Source organism: Equus asinus, chromosome 3, assembly GCF_041296235.1.
Source record: "Equus asinus isolate D_3611 breed Donkey chromosome 3, EquAss-T2T_v2, whole genome shotgun sequence".
In the NCBI taxonomy this organism is placed as follows: domain Eukaryota; kingdom Metazoa; phylum Chordata; class Mammalia; order Perissodactyla; family Equidae; genus Equus; species Equus asinus.
Window position 1 is genome coordinate 11,818,129 of NC_091792.1, and position 25,419 is coordinate 11,843,547.

At 39.2% G+C, this 25,419-nt stretch overlaps 1 protein-coding gene across 2 annotated transcripts in view; it reads left to right on the forward strand.

Annotated features, from left to right (window-relative positions):
- The first annotated feature begins 343 nt into the window (after positions 1–343).
- Positions 344–25,419, forward strand: part of LOC106842421 (N-deacetylase and N-sulfotransferase 3) — a 160,831-nt gene continuing 135,755 nt past the window's right edge. Inside the window, exons 1-2 of one of the 2 annotated variants that reach the window (XM_014858963.3) lie at positions 344–481; positions 13,240–14,384. In XM_014858963.3, coding sequence (XP_014714449.3) covers positions 13,362–14,384 — 1,023 coding nt within the window. In that variant the 5' untranslated portion in view covers positions 344–481; positions 13,240–13,361. Of the gene's footprint in view, positions 482–793; positions 931–13,239; positions 14,385–25,419 lie in introns of those variants that run through there. The other variant, XM_070504683.1, reaches the window with a different exon arrangement.

Sequence of the window (25,419 nt, forward strand, 5' to 3'; positions counted from 1 at the left end):
CCCTGCCCCTTCCCCGGCGGGCAGGCGGGCAGGCGGGCGCGGGGAGGCGGCGGGAGGGCGGCGGCGGGGAGTGAGCGCAGAGTCCCCGCCCGCCCCCGCGCTCGCCCCGCCCGCCCCGCCGGCGCCGCCGCCGCCGCCTCCCGGAGCAGCCGCGGCGTCCGCGCTCCGGCCGCGGGCCCGGCGAGGGGAAGGGCCGCCCGGGGAGCCGCGGAGGCCGAGGCCCCGGGGCGGGAGGAGCCGCGGCAGCTGCAGCCCCTGGTGCGGACCGCGGCGGCCGGGCCGGTCCTGTCCTCGCCCGGGACCCCGCCCCGGGCGGCGTGGGGTGCGGAGCCCAGAGGTGGCACCCACGATGGGGACAAGTTTCTCGCGGCTTGAAATGAAGGGGTCCTGAAACCGACACTCGTTTGATTTAATCAGCCTCTCCTCTCCTATTTTAAACTAGTTTAATTAGACAATGAAAAAGATAGCCTCCTGGATGACGGTAGGTTTGTAAATATAATCTCGAAAGTTTTGCATGGTATGGTTATTTGCTTATGCATATTTATTAAGCTGTTAACTCTTCAGCTAGTCAGAAAATTGCCATTTAAAATATTCTCTGAGGAACATTACAAGTTCGCTGTGGCATTCTGGCAGCGTGTTATTCATGGGTTTAGTTAGCATCTGTCTTCCCGAAGTGGTACCAAAGCCTGTCCCTTGGCGACGGGTCTTGCATGTGACACTCTTGCCCTCTAGTGCCTCACCAGCTGGGTAGCAGTTTGATGGCTAATATTAATAAGATGTTATATAACAGAAGGGTACTGGGCCGGAACTGGTATTGCTGCCACTTGTAAAGCCAAAAAGCCAGAGCCGGTGGTAGTGCGTGCTGCTGGTTCAGCTTCTATCTGTTGAAACTTTCCCAAGCATTTTCAGCTCTTTCAACTTTAATTCCAGGTAAGTGTATCTGTTTATTGGTGCTATACATTAATGGCTCACTCATAAATGTAGGGGCTTTTAGTAAGAGATAGCAATTTTGTTTTTAATTAATCTAAGAATTTCAGGATTGAACAAGTGCCTCATTTTATTCTTGTAGAAGAAATAGAGCATTTTCATTAAATTAAGTGAAACAAAGGAATATCTTATCATTCTGGGGTAATTTTAAAGCTTCTCTTTCATAAAATTAAAGTATTACTGAGGTGGTCCCTTCTAATTGCTTAAGATCTCCACCAACAACTTATAATTATTCTTCAGCAGATTTATTAAACAGAACACATGTCTGTTGCTTGATGGACTAGAAATTTGTAAGCAGCATCAGAGATATAAACTATGACCACCCATCTATGCAGCAATGATCCCCAACACATCTTTCTGTTTGATGCAATTTGTTTTACAAACATTATTTAAAATTATGCAATTAGTAAAATTAAATTAAACTTGAAAGAAATAATCAGCCTAAGTATCAAATATAGAATCTGTAAATTAAAAGAAAATACATGTATCTTACATTTAATATATCCACTTTTTTTTTTTTGGAAGAACCAAGTTACATTCTTTAAGGGGTTTACCTAGATCGTCTTTCAGCTACTTCTTCTAATATCTGGAAACTATTTAAGCCTCTAACTCATAAAGTTGAAATTTTTTCTATGTTATTTATAAACATTTTGGAGTGTAGCAACATATGTAATCTGGAAGAGTTTTGAGGAAATCACTCCTAAGTAATATAAACAGCTGTATCTTAATATTGGATTAAAATACAAATCAATTGTTGAGATACATGTGAAACTGGTCTCAAACCCACTTTTTCTTTGACCTTAGAAAATATCATAGTATCAACTATTGAACAATGCTATTTGCCACAAGAGAGCAGAATGATATGGAGGAGACGCTCACAAACATCTGATATTCAGCTGAAGGGCATTTTTTTCCCTTTTCTTCAACCATAGCTCCCTATTAATATTGTATTTGAGAAGGAGATTTCAAAAATAACTTTGAAAGAGACTCTTGAAAATCAGGACTGAACATATCAAGAGGCTTGCCCTAACAGAAGCTCTTTTCTTTTCTTTCTCCAGTTAACACAGTATCTACCATCTCTGTGACATTTTTATTGTTTTTCTTTATGGTCTTGATGGTAAAACAGAATGCTTCTTTCTTTGTGTAAGTAAATATTAATATTAAACCGGTCACATGAGTTTTTAGAAATATGAGTTTATTCATAGTCTTTATAATGAAGTATTCTCAGGTTACTAAAGTGTCTTAGATAAAACAGAACTTTTTTCTCTTTCTAGAGAGATTTCTTATAGTTCAGCTCAGTTGAGTTATAGCATGCCTTCTCTTTTAGTGCATTTTCTTGAGAAAAGTATTGTTTCTGAAGATTACAGCAAATAGAGTAATTTGTGGTGTAACTGAAAGGTTTGTTGAAAAAATACGGAGAAGAGATAACCAGGCATTTGAGGTTCATTTTTCTGGACCGTATATTCTGCTGAAAAAGTTATTAGGAACCAGACTAAATATCAGTGGTGGATTTATCATTTCAGAATTTTAAAACCATAAAGAAATTACAAATTTTTCTTTTAATTCAGAGAATCTTATATGACTTGCTTGAAACCTAGTTGAGTTTCCACTGCTGTTTGTGATTAGTGCCAACTTTTAAACTTAAGTATGTATTTGTTGAGGTATAAAATATAATCAGGGAAAACTATATTTAAATACTTTGTGATTTGTATGCACTATAAAAACAGGGAAATAAAATTAGTGATAAAAATACTATTCTCAACTAAATGAATGACTTGGGTTTCTAATTGTTTAACAGTTTAGACAATAGGGGGAAAAAAACCAGCGGAAGTTTACTTTTCCTGTGCTGCAGAATGGTTATTGGAGATAAGAATTCATACTGAAATGTGTGAACTCTGCACACCTGTTCAGATTAGAGGATGATGCCAGACCACGAAAGTAACAGCTTGCATTATCATGATAATTAGTCTGAACAATGCTCAAAACTGAAGTTTCTCTTAGAATACCTAAGAATTGGTTTTAGAAAACCAATTGTTTGTCTGTTTGTTTTTAATAAAAACTGTATCCTTAGGCTCTGGGATGTCACAATGAGTGATTTCTCCTTTCATGTTACTTTAACCATTTTTCATTAATTTCATGTAAGTTGCATAACCAGAAAAAATGTCAGGCCCTACTACAATTAACTTTATAATAAATTATTTCACGAAAACTCCTACAAATTACTGAGAGCTCTGACTCTTGATTACCTGTTGGCAAACAAGAGCTTAAAAAGCAAGTATTGAAATTCTTTACTAAAACCTTTAGCATCTCAAGGATGGTATCCATTTTGCGTACATTTCATTTTTAAATCTCTTTCTTTGATTACAATGTTTGAGAATAACGTGAAGCTAGATCTGGATTGTTGGCCTGGTTCTGCCACAAGAGACGTCGTCTTGGACAACTCCCTTGTTGGCTCTGGGCCTTCGTCTCTCACCTGGAAAATGAGGATCTCAGAGATCTTTTCCTATCCCCTTTGTCATCCAACACTGTGGAAATTGTTCTGCAGGAAAGGACAAATAGATGTGAAAAAAATTAGAGAATAATGCAAAATTTAACTTGTTGATAAGTGTTGATAAGTACTAGAGTTTTAGGAGTAGATATGTAAGTTATTAAAGTCCACAGCTAACACGCACAGAATGGTTACCTTGTACTAGGCACTGTTCAAAGCACTTTACATTTAGTTTTTAGCTCATGTAATCTTCACAATGATTATTTGAGGCAGATGCTATATTTCCATTTCACAATTGAGGAAATTGAGGCACTGAGAGGTTACCTACTTAAGATCACTTCCCTGGCAAGTGGTAAAGCTGGGATTCAATTTGAGTCTGGCTCCAGTGTACCTGCCCTTAATCACTATATTACATTGTCTATAGGTTTTCAAATATTTGTGCTTGATATACTTCTTGATATAACAGAGGCAATTCATGCTCCACTCAGATCATTTCCATCACGTCTGCCCCTGCATATGAAACGATCGTTCATTTATTCAAGAGAGATTTGCTCAGCAGCTACTATTGTGCCAGGCTTAAAGCAGTGCCCAGGCCCATTCCATGTGCTGCCTTCCCTAATGAAGTATATACAGTGTAGTTGAGGTGATTTCTTTCTCCTCTCTTGCTACCCCAATTGGGGTGAGTGTCACTTGTTTTAAAAGATGCCCAAGTTAAGTTCACACGTTCCACTTCTTGGCGGCCCAGGGTTCACCGGTTCGGATCCCAGGTGCGGGGACATGGCACTGCTTGGCAAAAGCCGTGCTGTGGTAGGTGTCCCACGTATAAAATAGAGGAAGATGGGCATGGATGTTAGCTCAGAGCCGGTCTTCCTCAGCAAAAATAGGAAGATTGGCAGTAGTTAGCTCAGGGCTAATGTTCCTCAAAAGAAAAAGAAGAAAAAACAAGATGCCCAAGGTAAGAGAGGGAGAACCTTTCTGACTTCTTTGTTGATGTGTACGTAGGATACCTCGTAATAGAACCAGGACCTCAGACCTCCTCAGGACTCCTTCTCAGATTTCTTCATTGTTCCTCTCTGTTCTTTTTGCATCATCCTCTCTGCGGATTGGCGGCCTCTGCTTCTCTGGTTCATGTAACCTGCCATAAAACATAGCCAAAAACTGGTCTGTAACTTTACGTCTTATGGTCCAGGTAAACAATGAGAGATTGGATTAATACTCTCTTGTTCCCGTGACTCTGAAGAAGGATCAAAATGACGAGGTCAGATTCTATCCTGAAAGCTGCATTGGCAATAGTTGTAAGGCCCCGCTATTAGGCATATGTCAATGCATACATTCTAGCTCAATTTAAGAGGATATGGGCAGACCCTTCCCCTTTAAGTCATAGAAACAGAAGAAACAACAAGCAGAGGTGGGATAGTTTTCTTCTCTTGCCTCACTGGATGGCATAACACTGAGGGAAGTGAACAAAATGTATTCTTTCCTTCATAATTTCTAAATACAAAGGAGGAAGGAAAATTGTAATTGAAAGTCTTTTTCCATGTAATGTGTCAAACAAAGCTAATGCCCCCAGGTGCAGCTTTTCTCCCATCCGTCTTGAAAAAATCTCAGTTCTAGAGACAGAGTGTATTCTTGGTCATACTCCATGCAAATCAGCATCTTACTGGCCTACCACAGCAGGGTTCAATTAACATGACACAATTTCACACATTCTTTCCCAGAGAAAAGCCTGTTTTTTGTCAATTTTTAATATTACTAAATTACTTTTAACAAATTTATGTAATGTATTGGAGGCCTCCCAATGCATTTTTCAACACTATAAAATATAGTTAATTTTGTGAAAGAGGAATATTGTCAAGATCTTTTAAATATCTTTCATTTATCTTAGAACCTGAAGTTCTTTAGTTATTAATACTCATTTTCCAGATGGCAATCTTTTTTTCACATTTCTTGCACTGCCAACTTCAACATGATTCTGTTTCATTTAGAAATTGATTTTTACTTTAGGGTGATGGTGGGTGTTAGTGGGAGAGGAAAGATGGGTTACAGTGACGAGTAGGTACTTCCCCTTGCAGATATTGCAATATTCGCAAAACGTATGTTTGCATATGTTCAGTTCTTCACTATGGATATGGAATGCCCTGTGGTTCCAGAAACTAATTGCTCCCTCTGCCTTTTGGTAATGGTAGGTAATTAAATAATGGCTAATGTTTCCTTGGTGGAAAACAGATGTTTTCCTTTTTAAAAACAGATACATTGCAAAACAACTCTAGCCATGCTGAATTCTGAAAAAAATATCAGAATGGGAAAAATAGGTATTTGAGTAAGAGTCAGGGAAAGGCACATTCTGGATATGCCTGACTTATGGCTGTGGTCAAGGTGGCCACTGCCATTCACAACGTTTATATTATCGCTCTGACTGTTTGAGGCCAATGTGACTGATGGAGGTGTCCATTCGTGGAAGATGGGTTAACTTCATGACTGCCCTAGTTTGTGAATGCAGCTGCTCTTTGTAAAATGTAGTAGAGACTCTTTTTCATTCATTTAACAGTTTTTCAGTGGAATGTTCTTACTTCAAGCACTGTATTGATAGCAAGAATATAGAAGTGAACAGGACAGGTACTTACAAATGCTTCCAATCTGTGGAGGGATATTACACAGAAAACCATATGACTGTAACTATGGAAAGTGCCACAGAGGTAAAGTAGATGGTGATGTGAGAGTGTGTAATGGGGAGACCTGACAAATCTGGGGAATCACAGAGGCTTTTGTGAGGCAGGGACGTTTATGCTTAGAGCCATAGGATTCGGAGGATGCAGCCAGATGAAGAAATAAGAAGAAAACTTCTAGACAAAGAGAACAGCATGTGAGAAGACCCTGAGTCAGAAGAGAGGTTGTCTCTTTTGGGAAACTGAAATAGGACCCTTTACCTGGAACTTAGTGGGGAGCACACCATCGAATCAGGCTGAGATGTAAGAGCGGGAAGCATACCTCAGAGTGTCACGTGGGACACGGATAGGAATTTGGGTTTCAATCAGTAAGTGGAATAGGCAGCCACTGATGGTTTTTTCAGCTGGGAAGAAACAATTGGATTTGCACTTTGATGCTGAATTGAGAAAAGCATAGAGGGAACCAAGAGTGTTAATGATGAGGCTAGTTGCTACAGTAGTTCAGGTGAGAGGGATGGTGCCCGGAAAAAGAAAGATGTATACTGGGTCACGTGAGTTTTGGGAAATGGAAATAAGAGGACTTGGGTTTATTTAGATAAGCAGGAAAAGAAGGTGTCAAGGATGAGCCACTAGATGATTGTGGAAAGATGAATATAGTTTTCAAGGGTAGATTATGAATTGAATTTTGGACAGGTTGAGTTTGCTTGTGACATGATTCCAGCTGGCATATAATGAGAAAGGCACACAGTTACTGTAAGTTGTTGTTGTTACTCTATCAAGTTGATAGTTCACTTTGAAATCCTAGAGCTCAGAGGAAGGAGGTTTGCGTTACAAATGAACACTTGGAATTTATTAGAGCATAGATGGTAAATGAAAGCCAGGGAGTATGTGAGCTCATCTGGGGAAGAGGGAGACATGAGAAGAAGCCCAAGGATGGACATGGAGCTGGTTATGCCTCTTCCTTTGCTCTGAGACCCATCTGACTTTAGGTTCCTGCACCAAAGGCAAACTTCTGTGCTTCCTACAACTCTGCTTACACTGGAATGCTTATAGCTGTCCCTTTGTGAACCCTTAGTGCATTTATATTAGCCATCTTCGGGATATTTCTCTCATTTCATCCACTATTTATATCATCATCATCATCACAGGTAACCTTCAGTATATTCGTTCTATATGTCAGACACTTTTCTAAGAGCTTTTTATAGTTTATCTCATAATCCTCATTAAAACCCTCTTAAGTAGGTAGAACAAGTGTCCCCGTTTTCATATGAGGACACTGTGGCATCTAAAGGGAATAGCTCCCTGATGTCCATTTCCTACATGGCCCTGGCATGGAGGGGACATGGTGCAGTTGCCTTCCCAGGTGCATGGTATCTTCAGTGCGGGCTGTCAAGTTCAGATTTCGGTTCAGCCCCTGTGAGCTGTGGCATCTTGCATAGGTTACTTAGTCTCCAAAGGGCCCAACACCACGTTGGCACATAGTTAGTGCTCCTTAGTGTTAGCTGTGCTGCCGTTGATCTTATTCCACCTTCCCATGTGATGTTATTTCCTTCAGTGTACCTTATAGGAAGTCCTGGTGGAGTGGTGACATTTATAATCAGCCGGACCTGGCAACTTTCCTGCATCTACTGTGACTATTCCAAAATGCCTTCTTAAATGGTTTGTTGATTTTCTAAATTTAATGCTCAGTTTCTTGGTCATTCAGCATATTCCTCATCATATCTTGAATAGGTAGCCAAATTCAACCACGACTCTCAGCTCCCTACTTCTAACCAAGACAGTTGTGTCCATGGAAACTCTGTCACGCAGCCTAGTGCGCCTGTTCTTTATCCTCCAGAGAACCTTTCAGACCATGCCAAACTCTGTAATTTTCTATGCATTTTTGTGAGAGCACTTCAGGAACATAGTCATCACTACACTGAAGTGTTTGCCTGTTGATCTTGTTGGCCTTTAAAAATGTTTTTTATCCTGTTCCTTGTTTGAAAGATTACCTGGAATAACATGAACCCTATCCCCTTGGAAATTTCAGTCTAATAAGAAAGAGAGACATTAAACAAATAACATTTCTAATAATGTTTAGTAATAGTTGTTATAAAGACCCCAAAGGAGAAGTAATTATGATTAGAGTGTATCATCTTGGGACCTGGCATAAAGGGGAGAGGAGTGGAGTTGATCAGGAAAGGCTTTTCTGAGGAATTGAGTTTGTGCCGCATATCAAGATTTGCCTGTGACCCATCAATTTCAAGTATTTCCTTGATCTTTTTATTCGTCAACATCCAACTATGTATTTTATAGAACATTGTGATTTTGCTGTCTCCCCAGGCATCATTTAGTCACCTATCTTAACCTTAAATGTACGTCACTAGCTCAAGCCAATTTCCACTCTAAGCTTCTGTGTTTCTCTTACTGGCAACTTTATTCTTCTAGTCCCCGCCTGCCCACCCCCAACCATAATCTAACAGTAATCATGTCCTTTTCTGTTTTCCTTTCAAGTCTCTTTTTGTTTTCATTCTCCCTGCTAACCACCTTGGACAGAACTCACACCACCCCTGACCTGGGTTATGCAGCAGCCCCATAGCTGGGCTGTCCTGACTCCACCTCCTCCTTCATTCTGTACAATGTGGCGTATACTCTCTGTGTTCTTACTACTGCCACTTGTCCACAATATATGTCACGGCTAGACTCGTTATCTGTAAACACTACTTTTATTATCTCTCTTCTGTTCAAATACATCCAATACTCTTTATTTCCAAGTCGGCACCCTTGTGCTTCACAATCACTTCTGAGAATGTTCATTAATCTGCTGCACTCTTTCAGTGAAATATCGTTTCCATTTTCAACCCAACACGTAGTGTCTTATCATTAGTTTAGTCTCACTTTTGGATAAACACAGTGTAACCATTTCATTTCTTCAAACTTGCTGGGGTTTTTTAATCTGACATGCCCACCCCATGCTTATATCCAAATCCTGCCATCATGCTATGTCCCATTCCAGCACCAGGTCTCTTGGAAACTGCCGCTGGCTTTCCTAAATTTCATTAATCTCTCTCATTGTTTCTTCTAAAACAGATATAGTCTGTACAGCATAAATCACTACTTGCTGTGTGCCACATAGTGTTGACTGTTCTTTAACGTCTTATGCCCCCCAAGAGAGACCATGCTTCTGCAGACAAGAATCATCCCTGATACTACTTCTGTAGTGTCCCCAGCACCTGCTACAGCAGTAAACCCAAAGCAGGTGTTCAATAAATACCTGGTGACTGATTGCAGAATGATTCATTGACAGGTGTCTTTGGGTGGGTGAAAATTTAATATCTACCATTGTGGCTTTTTATCCCATGTTGGGATGGCATGATTATATTTTCTTAGTATTTTTTTTTTAAAGATTTTATTTTTTTCCTTTTTCTCCCCAAGGCCCCCTGGTACATAGTTGTATATTCTTTGTTGTGGGTCCTTTTAGTTGTGGCATGTGGGACGCTGCCTCAGCGTGGTTTGATGAGCAGTGCCATGTCCGCGCCCAGGATTCGAACGAACGAAACACTGGGCCGCCTGCAGCGGAGCACGCAAACTTAACCACTCGGCCACGGGGCCAGCCCCATATTTTCTTAGTATTAAATAAACAGAGACATTAAATCCAGCAAAAAATATAGATAATTATAATCAAATTAATAGTGATGTGTAACCTTAAAAATAGGTTATGGCATTAGAATAAAGTAGAAGTGTCAAATTAACCTATAACATTAATATGCCATTTATTCAACTGATTCCACAAATAGTGGGTGTTTACTCTGTGCCTGGCACAAGGGGCTCGATGATAGACAAAAGAGGCATTATGTCTACCGTCTTGGAGTTTACAGTTAGACAAGGGAGAGTGAGTTTAAACGAAATTTTAATTACAATAGTGTCAAGAAGTACAAAGGAGAGATACTTCCTCCAATGGCCGTGTGTAACTGCTGGGTCTCACCAAGTTTGGAAGGTCACCTCCATACAGAGAAGGTTCCACAAGGGAATTATGTGGAGGAGCTTAATTTTCTACATGGACCTGTATTCCAAGTGATGCCCCAGCAGGGAAGGGCTCTGGAGAAGCTGCTACAGGGCCCATTCTATGCAGAAGAAGGAGGGGCAGCAGCAGTTCAGTCCATCCTGAGATTTTCAGAGCTGAGACATACAGAGAATGAGGAGTCAATGCTGGTGGATGAGGTTTCAATAGGAATGGCAAATTTTGAGAGTCCACACCAAAGACTAAATTTGGCCACAGCAAAGTGAGATGTGCAGTCGAAAAAGGTCTGCAGAAGACTTGGAGAATCTTAATGTATCCACTCAAACATGTTAGACCAAATCCTACCTTCAGGGACGTACATTGGAATTCCCTGTGGCTTCAGGAGGAAACTTGATGAGTTTAATGGAAAAGAAATGTCTTTGCGTTTCTAGTATTTTATACCTGCTAATGGAGCAGGCTAATAGCCATCCTAAATAGTGAGAGCTTATACTCCTCACTATCCTGCCCCATCACGTATAAGAATTGTATGAGTCATGTGCCTTTCATTTCTGACAATAGGATAAACTATGACACACTGCTGTCTGAAATGCAAAATGTGATAATACATTTTGTATCCAGTCAGAAACACTTCACAGCTAAAATTGAAACAGAAGCGTAGAGAGATGTGAGATTTTGTATCCTGCTGTTATATGCCAGAATATTATATTATTCATAAACATGTACATAACTTTAGAAGTGCAATTACTTTTCAGAATGAAATAACTACAGTTTCAATGAAAATTCTCAGTTTTCCTGGTAATTTTGATTTACTTAAATTACACCTAAACCTATGCTAGAATGTTTAAGAGACTAGAATGCTGTCCTTTATGTTAGATTTATTTTAGATCGTGTCAGATCACTTGATGGCATTTCACTTGGTGGAGGGGTGGTGTACCCCAGACCTCAGATGACATTCCAAGTTCTCTCCCTCCTTTCTTTGCAGTGTCCCTCAAACTCGGCCCCTCCCACATGCCCCCTGATCTGTGATCACTAATAGTTCATGACTGGATTGTGAGCAATGAGCCTGCGCTGGCTTGCCAGCCTTGACTCTAACGCCGCTCTATGATATCTTCCCCGTTACTGATTAATTCTTTTTCCTGAAAAATCTCACCCTTATCACATTATTCCCCAAATCAGGAAAGTGTAATGGCTCCCTATGGGCTTTCTCAACCTTGAACTTCTCTACTATCATATCTCTCCACAATCTGAGCTACGCATACTTCATAAAATTTATTTTTTAGGTATTCCTTGTTCTTTCCTTCTGCTCTTCCTCAGAGTGTCCCCTGCCCAATATTGTGCTCACTCCTGCCTCTGTCAAGTTCCCACTCTCTCAAATGCCTATTCATATTACCCTCATCCTTCAAGGCTCTGTCCAAATCACGCCTCCCCCGGAGCGTTGCAGACTCCCTCGGTAGCCGTGGTCTCTTTCTTCTCTCATCCTGGTACAGTCATTTGTCTCTAATCAACAACCCATAATTATCATTGTCATTCTAGTCACTATCTCTACTTTATAATTTTGAACCTTTTAAGGAAATTCACTCTGCTGAACATTTATATTTTAAATAGAAAGATAGTTACCCCATGAATATTTGAATGAATGACGTAGTTACCCTAAATATTTGAATGAATAAACTACAATATATAACTTACAGGATAAATAGCAGTTAATAAATAGCAGTGACAGGAAAATCCTGCAGTTATACTCCAGAATGTTATATTTTTCATACAGATAAATGTATATTCTTAAAATTTTTGTTCATTGCTTATTTCATAGGTGATTATCACAGAATTTTAGAGCCAGAATGTTCTTGGTAATCAATTATTCTAACCCCATCATTTTATTTTACTTGGAAGGTCCTGGGGCCAAAGCAACAGAATTAGTAAGAGGCAGAGGGGCAACGAACCCTAATCTTATGGAAAACATCAAAGACAATGTTCTCCAACAGTTCTTGTTGTCTTACCAGTGAGGTTTCGCCTGCCTTATGGACAATGGCAAGACCTTTCTTAATTTTTTTTATATTCCATGATATTTCTTTTGAAAAGTGCCAGGACCATAAGACTCTAATAAACTTATGCTGTAAGAACCACCCCATGTTTCTTTCTTCATCTTTTTCAAAAGCTACTAAATTCACTACAGATGAAGATGACTAAGACTTGAAAGAGATTTGAAATTATAGCATAACAAGGTATTTCATGAAGTTTTAGTTGTTTTCATTAGGTTTTTAAACAACACGTTTATAGTACTTTTTTGACATAATTGCTGAGCTCTTTTTCCAAAAAAAACAGAAAGAGAATGGTACAGAAAATGAGTCTACAGTTAAGTATGTCATCCCCAGAAGTATGTGGTGCCCTCACAGTCTCACACCAGAGTTGAAGGCACTTTGGGAAGTGTTTCACTCCTCACGTTCGTCTCACCACAACACTGTCCTAGTTTTTGAAAACGCTACTGTGTTAAATATACAGTTCTAAAAGGATCATTTGGGATGGGAGACCTTATCTTCATTTTGAAATGCTTATTCTAATGAAAGCAACTGTCATAGGCTTCTTTCTCTAATAAATTTGAAATGTAAATAGAATGATAAAAATTCACTGTGTCAACAACTTGTCAGGGAAAAAAAACTGGTGTCTTAATTATAGCATTTGATGAAATATGTCCAAACTATTATGTATTTTCCGTATATGTAATTAAACACAAATAGCTTGAGTATGCATTACATGATGTGGCAGTGTATGGCTCAGGTGACCTGTCTGTGGTCTTAAGTCTTGTCCTCTACGTAGTTTAACACAAAGCTCAGAGAGTAAAAGGAAATTGCTTGTAGCCCAATGTCTTTTCTACATTAGGGATGGAGACCTTCTCTTCGGTGGAGCCCTTTTCCCCTTTGCACCACTCCCATGTCCTCGTCCAGATCCGGGGGAAGGAAAGGAAGGGTTTCTTGCTTTCCACACACCAGTTCACCTGCCTAAGAGGATACCACTTGCACCAGTCAACTGGACCAAACCTTGCTCATTTTAATGCTTCAGACTGAATGTTTTATTTTCTATTTTATTCTACTTTTCAGATTGTATTTTCTGTGAGTCCTGATCAAGCGATACAAATGTGCTGCAATGGTGACATAAACTATTGACTGAGACTGGAAGAGTACCTGAAACACCGTCTTTTCTTCTCTTCTTTTATTTTTTTATGGTGCTTCTATTGGAACAGTGTGAGGAAAGTATGTACAACATGAGTTTTATCATGAAGCTTCACAGACACTTTCAAAGGACAGTTATTCTGCTTGCCACGTTTTGCATGGTGAGCATTGTTATTTCTGCTTACTACCTGTATAGTGGCTACAAACAGGAAAATGAACTCTCTGAGATGGCTTCAGAAGTGGACTGTGGGGACTTCCAACACCTCCCATATAGGCTGATGAGAGTGAAGACAACGAAGCTCTCTGATACCTTGAAGACAGACCCCACAGTCCTGGTGTTTGTGGAGAGCCAGTACTCATCGCTTGGCCAAGACATCATTATGATTCTAGAATCAAGTAGATTCCAATATCATATTGAAATTGCTCCTGGAAAGGGGGATCTCCCAGCACTCATAGAAAAAACTAAAGGCAAATATGTTCTCATTATTTATGAGAATATTTTAAAGTATGTAAATATGGACTCTTGGAATCGAAGCCTCTTAGATAAATACTGCATAGACTACGGTGTGGGTGTCATTGGATTCCACAGAACTAGTGAGAAGAGCCTACAGAGCTTTCAGTTGAAAAGTTTCCCTTTTTCCGTATATGGAAACCTCGCAGTAAAAGATTGTTGTATTAATCCTCATTCTCCATTGCTTCATGTGACCAAAGCTTCTAAGCTTGAGAAAGGTTCTTTACCTGGAACTGACTGGACAGTTTTTCAGATTAATCAGTCAGCCTACCAACCAGTAATATTTGCCAAAGTAAAGACCCCAGAAAACCTTTCTCCTCCCATCTCTAAAGGTGCTTTCTATGCCACTGTCATACACGACCTGGGGCTTCAGGATGGAATTCAGCGAGTTCTTTTCGGCAACAATTTGAACTTTTGGTTGCACAAGCTCATCTTCATAGATGCTGTATCCTTCTTGTCGGGCAAGAGGCTCACCTTGTCCTTGGACAGGTACATTCTTGTGGATATTGACGATATCTTTGTGGGCAAGGAGGGGACAAGAATGAACACGAATGATGTTAAGGTAAGGTTTTATTATCTCAAAAGTTTCCACATTTAGCTCATCTCTCGGGACCAACTGTCCTCATTTGTCTTAGGCTAAGGAGTTTCCCAGGCCATGGGACTTTTATTTTATCAGGAAAGTCTTAGCCAAACTTGGATGACTTGGCTATTCTCTCTCGGCCCTAGGACAACTAAGTAGATCATATGTTTCTCTCTGAATGAAGGGAAATGAAGATTGTACTAAAAGATTGATTGAGTGTGGCAGGATCCTGCAATGGTTTTCTATATGTATTTAAAACTACAGAGTAGAAGCCATTTTGTTTAATTACTTTCCAGAAACGATCTACCTTAAAAGACTATTACTAATGTAAGACTTTAGTCCATTTAAATATAAAATCAAAGTGAATTTGTTTTAATGAAAATAAATACTCCCACAAATTTTCAAGAATTAAAGATCTTGTAAGTAGCAAGTTCAGATGTTTTTGGAAGTCAAATGTGCTACTCATTTTCTTTTACCGTATTTTTTGAGACTGAAAATTAGCACTACTAAATTTGGAGAGCTGTGAATACATAAGCATACTTATTCACACATAAACATGACGATTTAAAGTAACTTTTGGAATTCATTGAACATTTCTGGTACATATATGAAGCCATCATGCTTCATTTAAATTGTATTAGATTTCGTGTTGTGCTAAACTGCTGCCCTTAAAGACAAAACAATTGTTTGAAGTTAGTTGGTTGTTAATGTGAATAGATTGTGTTTCATAAACAACTGGTTGTTTAATATTAATGAAATTTAAAATTAAAACGATCTATATTTATCTTAGTTCTCATTCAAAATGCCACAGGATTCTCTCTTTGCTGTACTACATGCTGATTTCTCATAAAAGTGAAAGAAGAGATTTTTGAGAATAATACAGTTTTTATTCTGTACAGCTTTGACCTTTTGATAAAATATGAAGAACTAAATTGGATGGAAAAGAAGCTTGAAAACTGCATTCTTTTCTCCAGACACTAGCATCTGACAAATAATAGTAATGGTCATCACACTAGTTAAATGAGTTAAGAATACCAGGACCATTAAATGTTACCATAAGGGAGTATGAAGATGGAAAAGAAAAAAAGACCCTGCATATTCTTGGGAATATTTTAGACTCTTCCTTTTAACTCAACAGAAATTAATTAATAAAGAAGTTGTGCCTAAGTTTTAATTGTATTTTGAAATATACTGTTGAAAATGTAGCTAAATTCAAACCAAGATGGTAGTTTAAATATTTATTATGTGCTTGAAAATTACAAACAATACATCATTCTCTTTCTGATTTTTCCATTTCCAAATATTATGATAAAAAATGTTTTAACAGTTTTATTTCTGAAGTAAACTTCTTTAAAACTGCCAAAAATATGTTGTTATGCCATTTGAAAATATGCTAGATAAATCTCTGAGATTTTTTTAATGAATATCCTAACTATGTCCTCTAAAATTATACAAAGTACAAAATGCCTTTTGTGCTCTTAAAGTTAAGCCATTTTTAAATGGTATAAAAAATTAGAGCCTTACAGAACACATTCAATAAAAATTCAGCATGTGTAAAATATTTTATGGATTCCTCACATTTAGATGAGAATATATTTTCTAACGAACCTAAAGACTTAAAAGAAAGTATATTTTGAATTATTGGAGTTTTTAAACTACTTTTAAATTGTAGCTGTGATTGTGTCTCAAAACACTAATTCACTGTAGTCACTTGCCTTGAGAGTCTACCATATTCATTCACTCATTCATTTGTGCTTTCTTTGATTCATTCTATAACTAGTTATTAAGCATGTCCTACATATGATGCTTCTTTGGCGATATGCAGATAGAATCATAAACCATGGTGTTATCCCTTTAGAAGGGAGGATGGGGGAAAGCACAGTTGTAGAAGCCCAGAAAGCACATAGTTGAAGATTGTGCTGAGCACCTGTCTGCTCACTACTTGATATGGCCATGGCCATAGCACATGCCAGGCACAGAGGCAGCCACTAGGGACACAAAGATAAATAAAGCATGGCTCCCCTCTTAATGAGTTTACAGTCTTGGCGTGGGAGCGGGGAAATAAATAGGTAGATGGCTTACAATGTGATAAGTACAATAGTAGATGTTCTACATGGTTTTATGTCAGTAATGCTGTGGGAATCACTATACTGTGTGCTATGTACCAGAAACTATTAAGTCCTATTAAGTGGGGACAGATTTTGAAAGCAAGACTAGAGTGATATGATGATTTGGGAGCCTCTGGTGGTGATATTCGGACAAAAGAAGGACATTTCTTGAAATAAGGAAATTAAAATAAGAATAGAGAAGGAACAATCAATTGAAGAACTATTTAGGAGGTAAAATTGAACAACTTACTAATTGGATCAATGGAGATGAAAGAGAATATAATCAAGGATGACATTATGATTTTTTTTTTGCTGGGAAAGATTCGCCCTGAGCTAACATCTGTTGCCAATCTTCCTCTCTTTTTTTTCGCCTCCCAAAAGCCCCAGTACATGGTTGTATATTCTAGTTGTAAGTCCTTCTGGTTCTTTTATGTCAGCTGTCGCCACAGCGTGGCAACTGACAGATGAGTGGTGTGGTTCCATGCCTGGGAACCGAACCTGGGCTGCCAAAGTAGAGTGCACTGAACTTTAACCACTAGGCCATCAGGGCTGGCTCGACATTAAGATTTTCAGCATAGGTGAATAACAACAAAGAAAGAGGAGAGAGCAAGAGGATCATAATGAAGGTCACCGCAGGTCATACTAAAAATTTCAGTTTTATTGAAGTGCATACAGGTACAGATGTTTAAGAGATAATTGACTCAGAAGAGAAGTCTGGGTAGCAAATGTGGTTTTTGAAGTTATCCTTCTATATAGGGAATAGTTCAAAGCATGAAACTATGTGAGATCAGCCAAGGGCAAGGGTTTATAGAGTTTTTAAGGGAAGATGATCGAGTGTAGAATCTTGAGAAAAAACGTCTTTCAGAAAACAAGTAGAGAGAGATGATCCCGTAAATAAGAGTCAAAAACACCAGTCAGAGACCAGGAAGCTATGATGCTAGAGTAGGTCTGGGAGAAAAAAGCTTCAGGGAAGGTGTGATCAGCAGTATAAAATCCAGCAGCAGAGTCCACTGAGGTAAGGACTGTCAAGTGTCCTTTGGAAAAAGATGAAGCTTGTTGGGGACTCGTGCAAAAGCCATGTGAATAGACGGAGGCAGAGGCACAGTTGCAGTAATTTCAGGAGTAAATTAGGCGGTGAAGCCATGGAGAAGGAGACTGTGGCGTACTCAGTGGAGAAATTTTGATGTGGAAGAGACAAGAGAAATTAGCTGAAGGGTGGACTGGGGTCAGGGTGACCAACCCTCTTGGTTTGCCGGAACTGAGGGCGTGTAGTGCTAAAACTCAGAGAGTCCCAGGCAAACTGGAATGACAGATCTCCGTAACTAACCAGGGCAAGGGGAGGACTTTTTCTTAAGACGAATGATCAGAGAGCCTGTGGTCTAAGAAAAGATCATGGATTTGGTGATTAATAGTACATAATTAATGGAAATATTTTCACTGAGTTCTTTTATTTAATTATTACCACTTATGAACAAATATTTTCAGTATTTGAAGTATTAAGAAAATTGAAAAGAATGTGAGAAAATTGATGATAACATAGAATGTTACTTGCAAAATTAGGAAGGATGGTGCCTAACATAAATTTTAACTGCTATACTTATCACTGCAAACGTGTTAGTTTTTTCCTCCTGTGGAGCACAAACTGTGTTTCCTTATTTAATCAGAAAATTAGAATTAGCAGTGCAATGTCAGTTTTTGTCTACCTAGCTGTAGAATGATATGAACATGTTTTAAAGAGCCTCAAAGCCACAAAGGAAGTGCGATGTGGCACAAAATATTTGACTTTTCATGAGGAAGAAAAAAAATAACAGTCCCAAGGTGTTGTCATCATTACTTGTAGAATTTACAAGCTACAAGCCACAGCCCTTAAAGAGCCAAAGAAGAACATAGTTTAGACAATTAAAATATTCTTCAAAAGTGGCAGTACTAATTTCAGTTAAATTCAAGTTAGAAAAAGAAGCGGTGTGTGTGTGATTGAACTATATGGACAAGACTTGTCTCAGATTCACCATGGACTAGTTTGGTGATGTTAGAAAATTCAAGTTCCTTGTGTTCTAAAACCTGCCCTCACACTTCCTGAGACCCAGCATACGGAAAGGGTTTTCAGGGAGGGAAAGTGAGGTGTACGCAGGTGTTCCTACCATTAAAGCATTTTAGAGTTACACGTGCCAGCGCAGTATGACGGACTGGGTACTAACAATTCAAATTCTCTCTCAGAAGAGTGAACTCACTTTTGGCCTGAGATCCATCAGACCTTTAGACCTCGACCATTTCACATCACCTTTCACCCCAAGACAGATGGGAAGCTGAGGAGGGAGGAGCCTCTGGTGACGGTGACGGTGGTCTTTTACAGTTTCCTGAACTCTGTGCAGTTATGCTGTCAACAAGTAAAGGAGCTCTGTGTCTCTCTCCCTCTGCTTCTCCCCCCTTCTCTCTGTAACAGCACACACTCTCTCTCAGACCCCGTCAGGCTTTCTAACATCCACGAGAAAACGAAGAGCCAGCCCAGCCGCCTGGGAGCACACGAAGGAGGAGGAAGTGCCTGTAATGTGCCTGGGGGACTCAGCAACCGCCCCTCTCCTCCCTGCCCCACACCTTCCCCATATTTCCTTACACTTCGCTATTCCTTAATTTGGCTTTGTGGATCACCCCTTAAAAAAAATCTACGTTTTTAAGTGGCTTCGTAAGAGAGGGCAGTTCTTAAATCTTTAATACAATGTAATGAGTGACTTTCTCATTGTTTTCCTCTCTACCTGAAGATCCCAGAGCACCTAGGGGAAAGAAAGTGCTGAAAATAAAAGTAGGAAGCTATAAAGCTCTGAGAAATGAGTGGTGTCATGCTCAGCAGACAAACTTGGCTGACCTCTCAGTCTTGCTGAGGGCTGACCCCTGGGGGCTGTAACTGGCGTGTAAAGGTGAGTGCCATTCTGCCTGAGGTCACCCTCTCATGAGAATGTTCACCACCCAAGCTAAGGTGCAACCAGAGGCTTCATAAATTCATTGGAAAAGAACTTAACGTACCAAACATTTGGAGGGGAAAGGCAACTGCAATCAATTATTCTGTCATAAGTAGAAATAGACAAAAATTTCTCCAGATAGTTCATTCTTCACAGTGCTCTGAATGGATGTCAAAACCTATTCAGAGCACCAATCCTTTCTTTCCCGCCAAACCCGCATTTCCCTAATTCTTTTCCATTATCACTGACGTTTCTTCTCTTTTATTTGCTGATAGCAGTGTTAATTGCATAATGCTCTGGAAGCATGTGTCTGCTTGATCTCCAGTGCTTTAAATTTGCTAGAATCACTTCATGAGCATCTACCATGTTCCTTGTATACTTGACAAGAACGTATATTCTCCATCAAGGTATATCTCTCAGCTCAACTTTGTTAGTTGTGTTGTTCAAATCTTCTGGATTCTTACTGTTTTGATCTCTTGGACGCCGGGGAAGGAATTGGATGTGCTACTTGATGTCACCAAAGGAGGTGTGTTTAACTTTCCAGCTCTGATAGTGGATTGTAAATATTTCCTTGTTTTTCTGTCAATTATTGCCTTATATATTTTGAAGCTTTGTTATTTAAGTATATATATATTTATATTTTAATTTAATGTTTTATCATTCTCTGGTTACCTTAATACTAATATAACTACACCAGCTTTCTTTTGGTTACTATTTGAAAATTATACCTTACCTCATTTTTATATTTGTTCTATCTCTCTTCTCTCTGTGTCTTTATAAAGCAGTTTTGAAAACAACTTGTAGATGAATTTTGCTTTTTATCTCCTATGTCAGTATTCGTCTATTAAATAACAAGATCAGACTACATACACAATTTGATTACCAATGTGTATGGATTTTTCTCAGCTATCTTATTTTGTGCTTTATTTTGTCCCACTTGTTCTGTTTCTTCTTTTCTTTCTATCTGTCCTTTATTATCTTTATTTGAATTGATTGTCAATTTCCTTCTTTTTTCTACTCATTCCTGATTTGAAATGTATATATTTTATTTCTATTCTTCTAGTAGTTTCTCCAGAAATTTAAACATATGTGCTAGATAAATGCTAATATTAATATCTTCACACCTCAGGCAAAAAGTGCAAAGTGCTTTATCTCCGGTCATGCCCGCTCTCCTTTGCCTGATGAGCCGTTCTTGTTTTGGGTGTTAACGTTGTTGTTGCTTAATCCCAGATATCAGACATTATTATTTGCACCACCATCACAGTTCGATTAGATTGGCCTACTCCTTTTCTACAGAGAAGCCAGAGTGATGCCATGAACACGTAATTCAGATCATGTCCTTCCTCTGCTCAGAAGGCCCAGGATTTCCAATCTCACCCACGCCAAAAGCCAGCATTCTTACAGTCCTTTACACCCTGGCAAGTTTGGTAACTGCTAGCAGTTTAGCAGTTTTGAGTGAATTAGGGTGGCATAATGACGACTGCTAGACCAATTAAAGAACAGAACTTACCCATAATTCAGATAATGTAGCTTTTTCTATCTGTATGTACTCAGATTTACAGTCTATGTGATGTGTTATGGTGCTTTCTACAGGCATTCCTAACATTTTTGTAAAGCATACAAACAAAATAGAAAAAAAAAAAAAAAGAAAATTCTGATATATTATCTCTTAGTCTCTGGGAAGCTTGAATTAATAGCTAAAGCACTTTTGTGTGTGTGTGTGTGTGTGGGTGTGTGTGAGGAAGATTAGCCCTGAGCTAACATCTGTTGCCAATCTCCTCTTTTTGCTTGAGGAAGATTGTCACTGAGCTAATATCTGTTCCAGTCTTCCTCTATTTTGTGTGGGATGCCACCACAGTGTGGCTTGACAAGTGGCACTAGGTCTGCTCCCCAGATCCGAACCCATGAACCCTGGGCTGTGGAAGGGGAGCACGCACACTTAACCACTACACCACCAGGCCGGCCCCTACAGCACTGTTTTATTCTTAACTTTTATAGGCTATTTTTGCATAATGAAACTGTAGGCTGAGATACAAAATAGATCTTTAAATCATAGTGTTAATATAAAATAAATTATGAGATCTACCTTGACATAATTTATGGACTGTTTATAGACCAAGGAAACATAGTCAAAGTCAAATTGTTTTATTAAACTTCAAAGTGGACTAAAATTTTATTTTATTTTTGAGGAAAAGTAGCCCTGAGCTAACTGCTGCCAATCCTCCTCTTCTTGCTGAGGAAGACTGGCCCTGAGCTAACCTCCGTGCCCATCTTCCTCTACTTTATATGTGGGACACCTACCACAGCATGGCACACCAAGCCGTGCCATGTCCACACCCAGGATCCGAACCAGCAAACCCCAGGCCGCCAAGAAGCTGAACGTGTGCACTTAACCAGTGCACCCCTGGGCTGGCCCCCGGACTAAAATTTTAAAGGTGTTAAAGTTTATTCATATGGTACCTGTTAGAATTTTAAGTTAAAAAATTGGATGCTTTCTCATTTTCCTATTAATAATTATAATGATTATATATAATTAGTAAAAGTTATTAATTACATGATTACTAAAATAGCTTTGTATTGGTTTTCTACTGCTGCTGTAACAAATTGCCACCAACTTAGTGCTTAAAATAATGCAAATTTAGTATTTCACAGTTCTGGAGGTCAGAGGTCCAATGTAGGTCCCACTGGGCTAAGTTCCCGGTGTAAGCAGGATGGTGTTCCTTTCTGGAAGCTCCAGGGGAGAATCCACTGCCACCTTTTCCATCTTCTAGAATCTGCCCACCTTCCTTGGCTCGCGTTCCCTTCCTTCATCTTCAATGCTAGCAATGTTGCATCTCCCTGTGCCCTTCTTTCATAGCCACATTTCCCTCTGACTAAAACTGGGAAGGTTTTCCACTTTTAAGGACCCATGCGATTAGATTGGCCCACCTGGGTAATCCAGAATAATCTCCCCATGTCAAGATCCTTAATTTAATCACATCTGCAAAATCCCTTTTGCCACATAAAATGACATCTTCACAGGTTCCAGGGGTTAGGACGTGGACATCTTGGGGAGGGGGCTGAGGGAAGAGGCAGCATTCTGCCTGCCGCAAGCTATGCTTTTCATGTAGCCATGCCAGCAATTCTTATAGCAGCTCAACTCCCCAAAGACTTGACTTCTCTTCTCATTGGGTAATGAAACGCTCATGACGTGTATATGATCAAATAATTAATTTAGCTCTCTGAATCAATAGTAATTAATTGGGGAAAATTAAATTATTGTGCTCTTAAACTCTTCATATCCCTGACACTCTAAAGGTTAACATGGGCGAGCAAGTAACCCTTTCTTCACTTGGAAATTTAGGTCCCCAGTGACTGCCCACTGCTCTAGTAGTTTCTAATGTCATTTTTCTAGAAGTGCATCCATTATAAGACTAATTAAAAAACTATTTCAAAGGCCACTTTATTAGGACCACCACACTGCTTATCATTTCACTGTACTTTTTTTCTCTTTCTATTTTATTCCCTTTAGCTTATCTTGTATTAGTGCATCCACCTCAGCATCAGTGTCCTTATTTTATTTGACCAGCCTTTCCCACTTTGGAATCCCTACTCTAATCACCCCAATCCAAAATAACAATGGAGTTCTATTCCGTCTGTTTATCCCTCTCTCTTTTGCTCCCCTGCTTTGATTCCCTGGGCTTTGGATTTGTACAGCAAAGCTGCTTTTCTCCCCCTTTAGATCTACATATTTATTTTTACGTAACTGGCTGTCTCTATTTTTTTCTCTGAACTATACATACTGAGTAGAATCAGATTTCCAAAAAAAGAAAAAGTAAAAACATTGCATGTAGAAATTAAGCCAGCTGGTTGGGGCATTGAACAATGATCTATCCAAAAAAAAAAGTTCTTCAGTATTCTTTGTCTTGGATTAAATAACCTATGTATACCAGAACACCATAAAACAGAGCCATTTCTTTTTTAGGAATCCTAAAAGACCAGGCATTTGAGTTCACACAGAAAGACAACTTACTTGAGTAAATGAATTGAGTGGTTTTAACAATAAACTATTTAAAGGTTAGAGCTGCTGTCATCAAGGTAGTTAACACTTGTATCCTGCCAGACTTGGATTTCTTTTTGTTTTTAAGATTTTTTTTTTTTCCTTTTTCTCCTCAAAGCCCCCCGGTACATAGTTGTATATTTTTAGTTGTGGGTCCTTCTAGTTGTGGCATGTGGCATGCCACTTCAGCATGGCTTGGCGAGCGGTGCCGTGTCCACGCCCAGGATCCAAACCAGCAAAACCCCAGGCCACCGAAGCGGAGTGCATGAACTTAACCACTCAGCCACTGGCCTGGCCCCTGGATTTCTGATACACTGAAAAATTCCTTTAGGAGATTTTGTATAACATCTTAACAAAAATTATCTGACAATGTTTTCTAGAGAAAGAAGGCATTATAATGAAAATTCGTTTTAACTCTATTGTATTTGCTTTGACAAAAATAGTTTATATTAATATTCAATATATTTTTGCATAATTTGCTAATCTGCTCTAGAAATGTGAGACAGAGTTAAAGGGAGTAAAGGGAGAAGAGAAAACACTTTCCCAATCGTTATTTCTTGTCTGATACAGGGGCATTATCATTGGTCTGACTGAGGGGCAAATGCACAATGGAAAAGGAAAGCTATATTTTTCATTCTTGTTAGAACTTTCTTGCTAGAACTAGCTCTCCAAAATTGTTGTCACTTGCAACTTTGCAAGAACTAATTAGTACTCATGCTGCCATTCTCGGAGAAGACCCAATTGCTCATTGCACTCAAAAAAGCTCTTTTTCCCTAAATAGATCAGTCTCTAATGGACTCCAGTGGCAGGAGGCTGTTCATCAACCCTGCAGGATAATTCAGTCTTAGCAAAGGGCCTGGGGGCCCGTGTTCAATGCCCTGTCCTTAGAAATTGACACAATGTCAATGCAACATCCTCGAGAGCAAGGAGAGCCTAGGAAGGTAATGCCCTACGCATCTTTGTTTTTAAGCTATCAACAGTTTTCAGACTGCTTCTCTGTTATAACTGAGTGCCTCTAAAGAGCAAAATCCTAGCTGAACTTAAGCTCACCCTTCAAGTCACTCACGTCTGACATATTCAACAGTTTATAACTGTATTTGTATTGTTGATGAGCCTAAACAGGTATTTTTTAAGTCACCATTGATAACTGACTTGTGTGGATAAATCAACTTGTAATTTATAAATAAGCAAAAAGCAGAGTGCCATAGTATTTTTTTTAAAGGAACAATCCAAGAATTTGCCACCAGTATTATCTTAAACAGTCTTTCACTCAGAGGTGTTCAGATATAATCACTTATCAAGGCAAGACTATTTTCATGGAGTTTCTGAATCACAAAAAAGGCAAAATAACATTTAAAATCCTTGTTTAAAAATTGAGATTTCCTGGGGCCAGCCCAGTGGCATAGTGGTTAAGTTCGCGCACTCCACTTTGGCAGCCCAGGGTTTGCAGGTTTGGACCCTGGGTGCAGACCCACACACTGCTGATCAGGCCATGCTGTGGTGGCGTCCCACATACAAAATAGAGGAAGACTGGCACAGATGTTAGCTCAGGGACAATCTTCCTCACTGAAAAAAAAAATCAAAATTTCCTAATCCCACACTCATAGATTTTGACTTGGTGGATCTAGGGAGGGCCTGGGAATCTGTATGTTTAATATCCTCACCTAGCTAATTCTAATGCCTGTGGTAGAGATGCATGTTTGAGGAAACACTGGTTTACATAAACTGTGTTCAGTATTATTACAAAATATGAAGACGTGGGTCCTATTCTCTTTATCCATAGAAAGTATGTTCAAATGATTTTGTATAAAAATATTTAATTCTACATATATAAGCAAATATATAATGGAAAGAGGTCACAGTAGAATTAATAGTTTTGTGACTGGTTTCCACCTGATTCTGGAAGAGTTCTT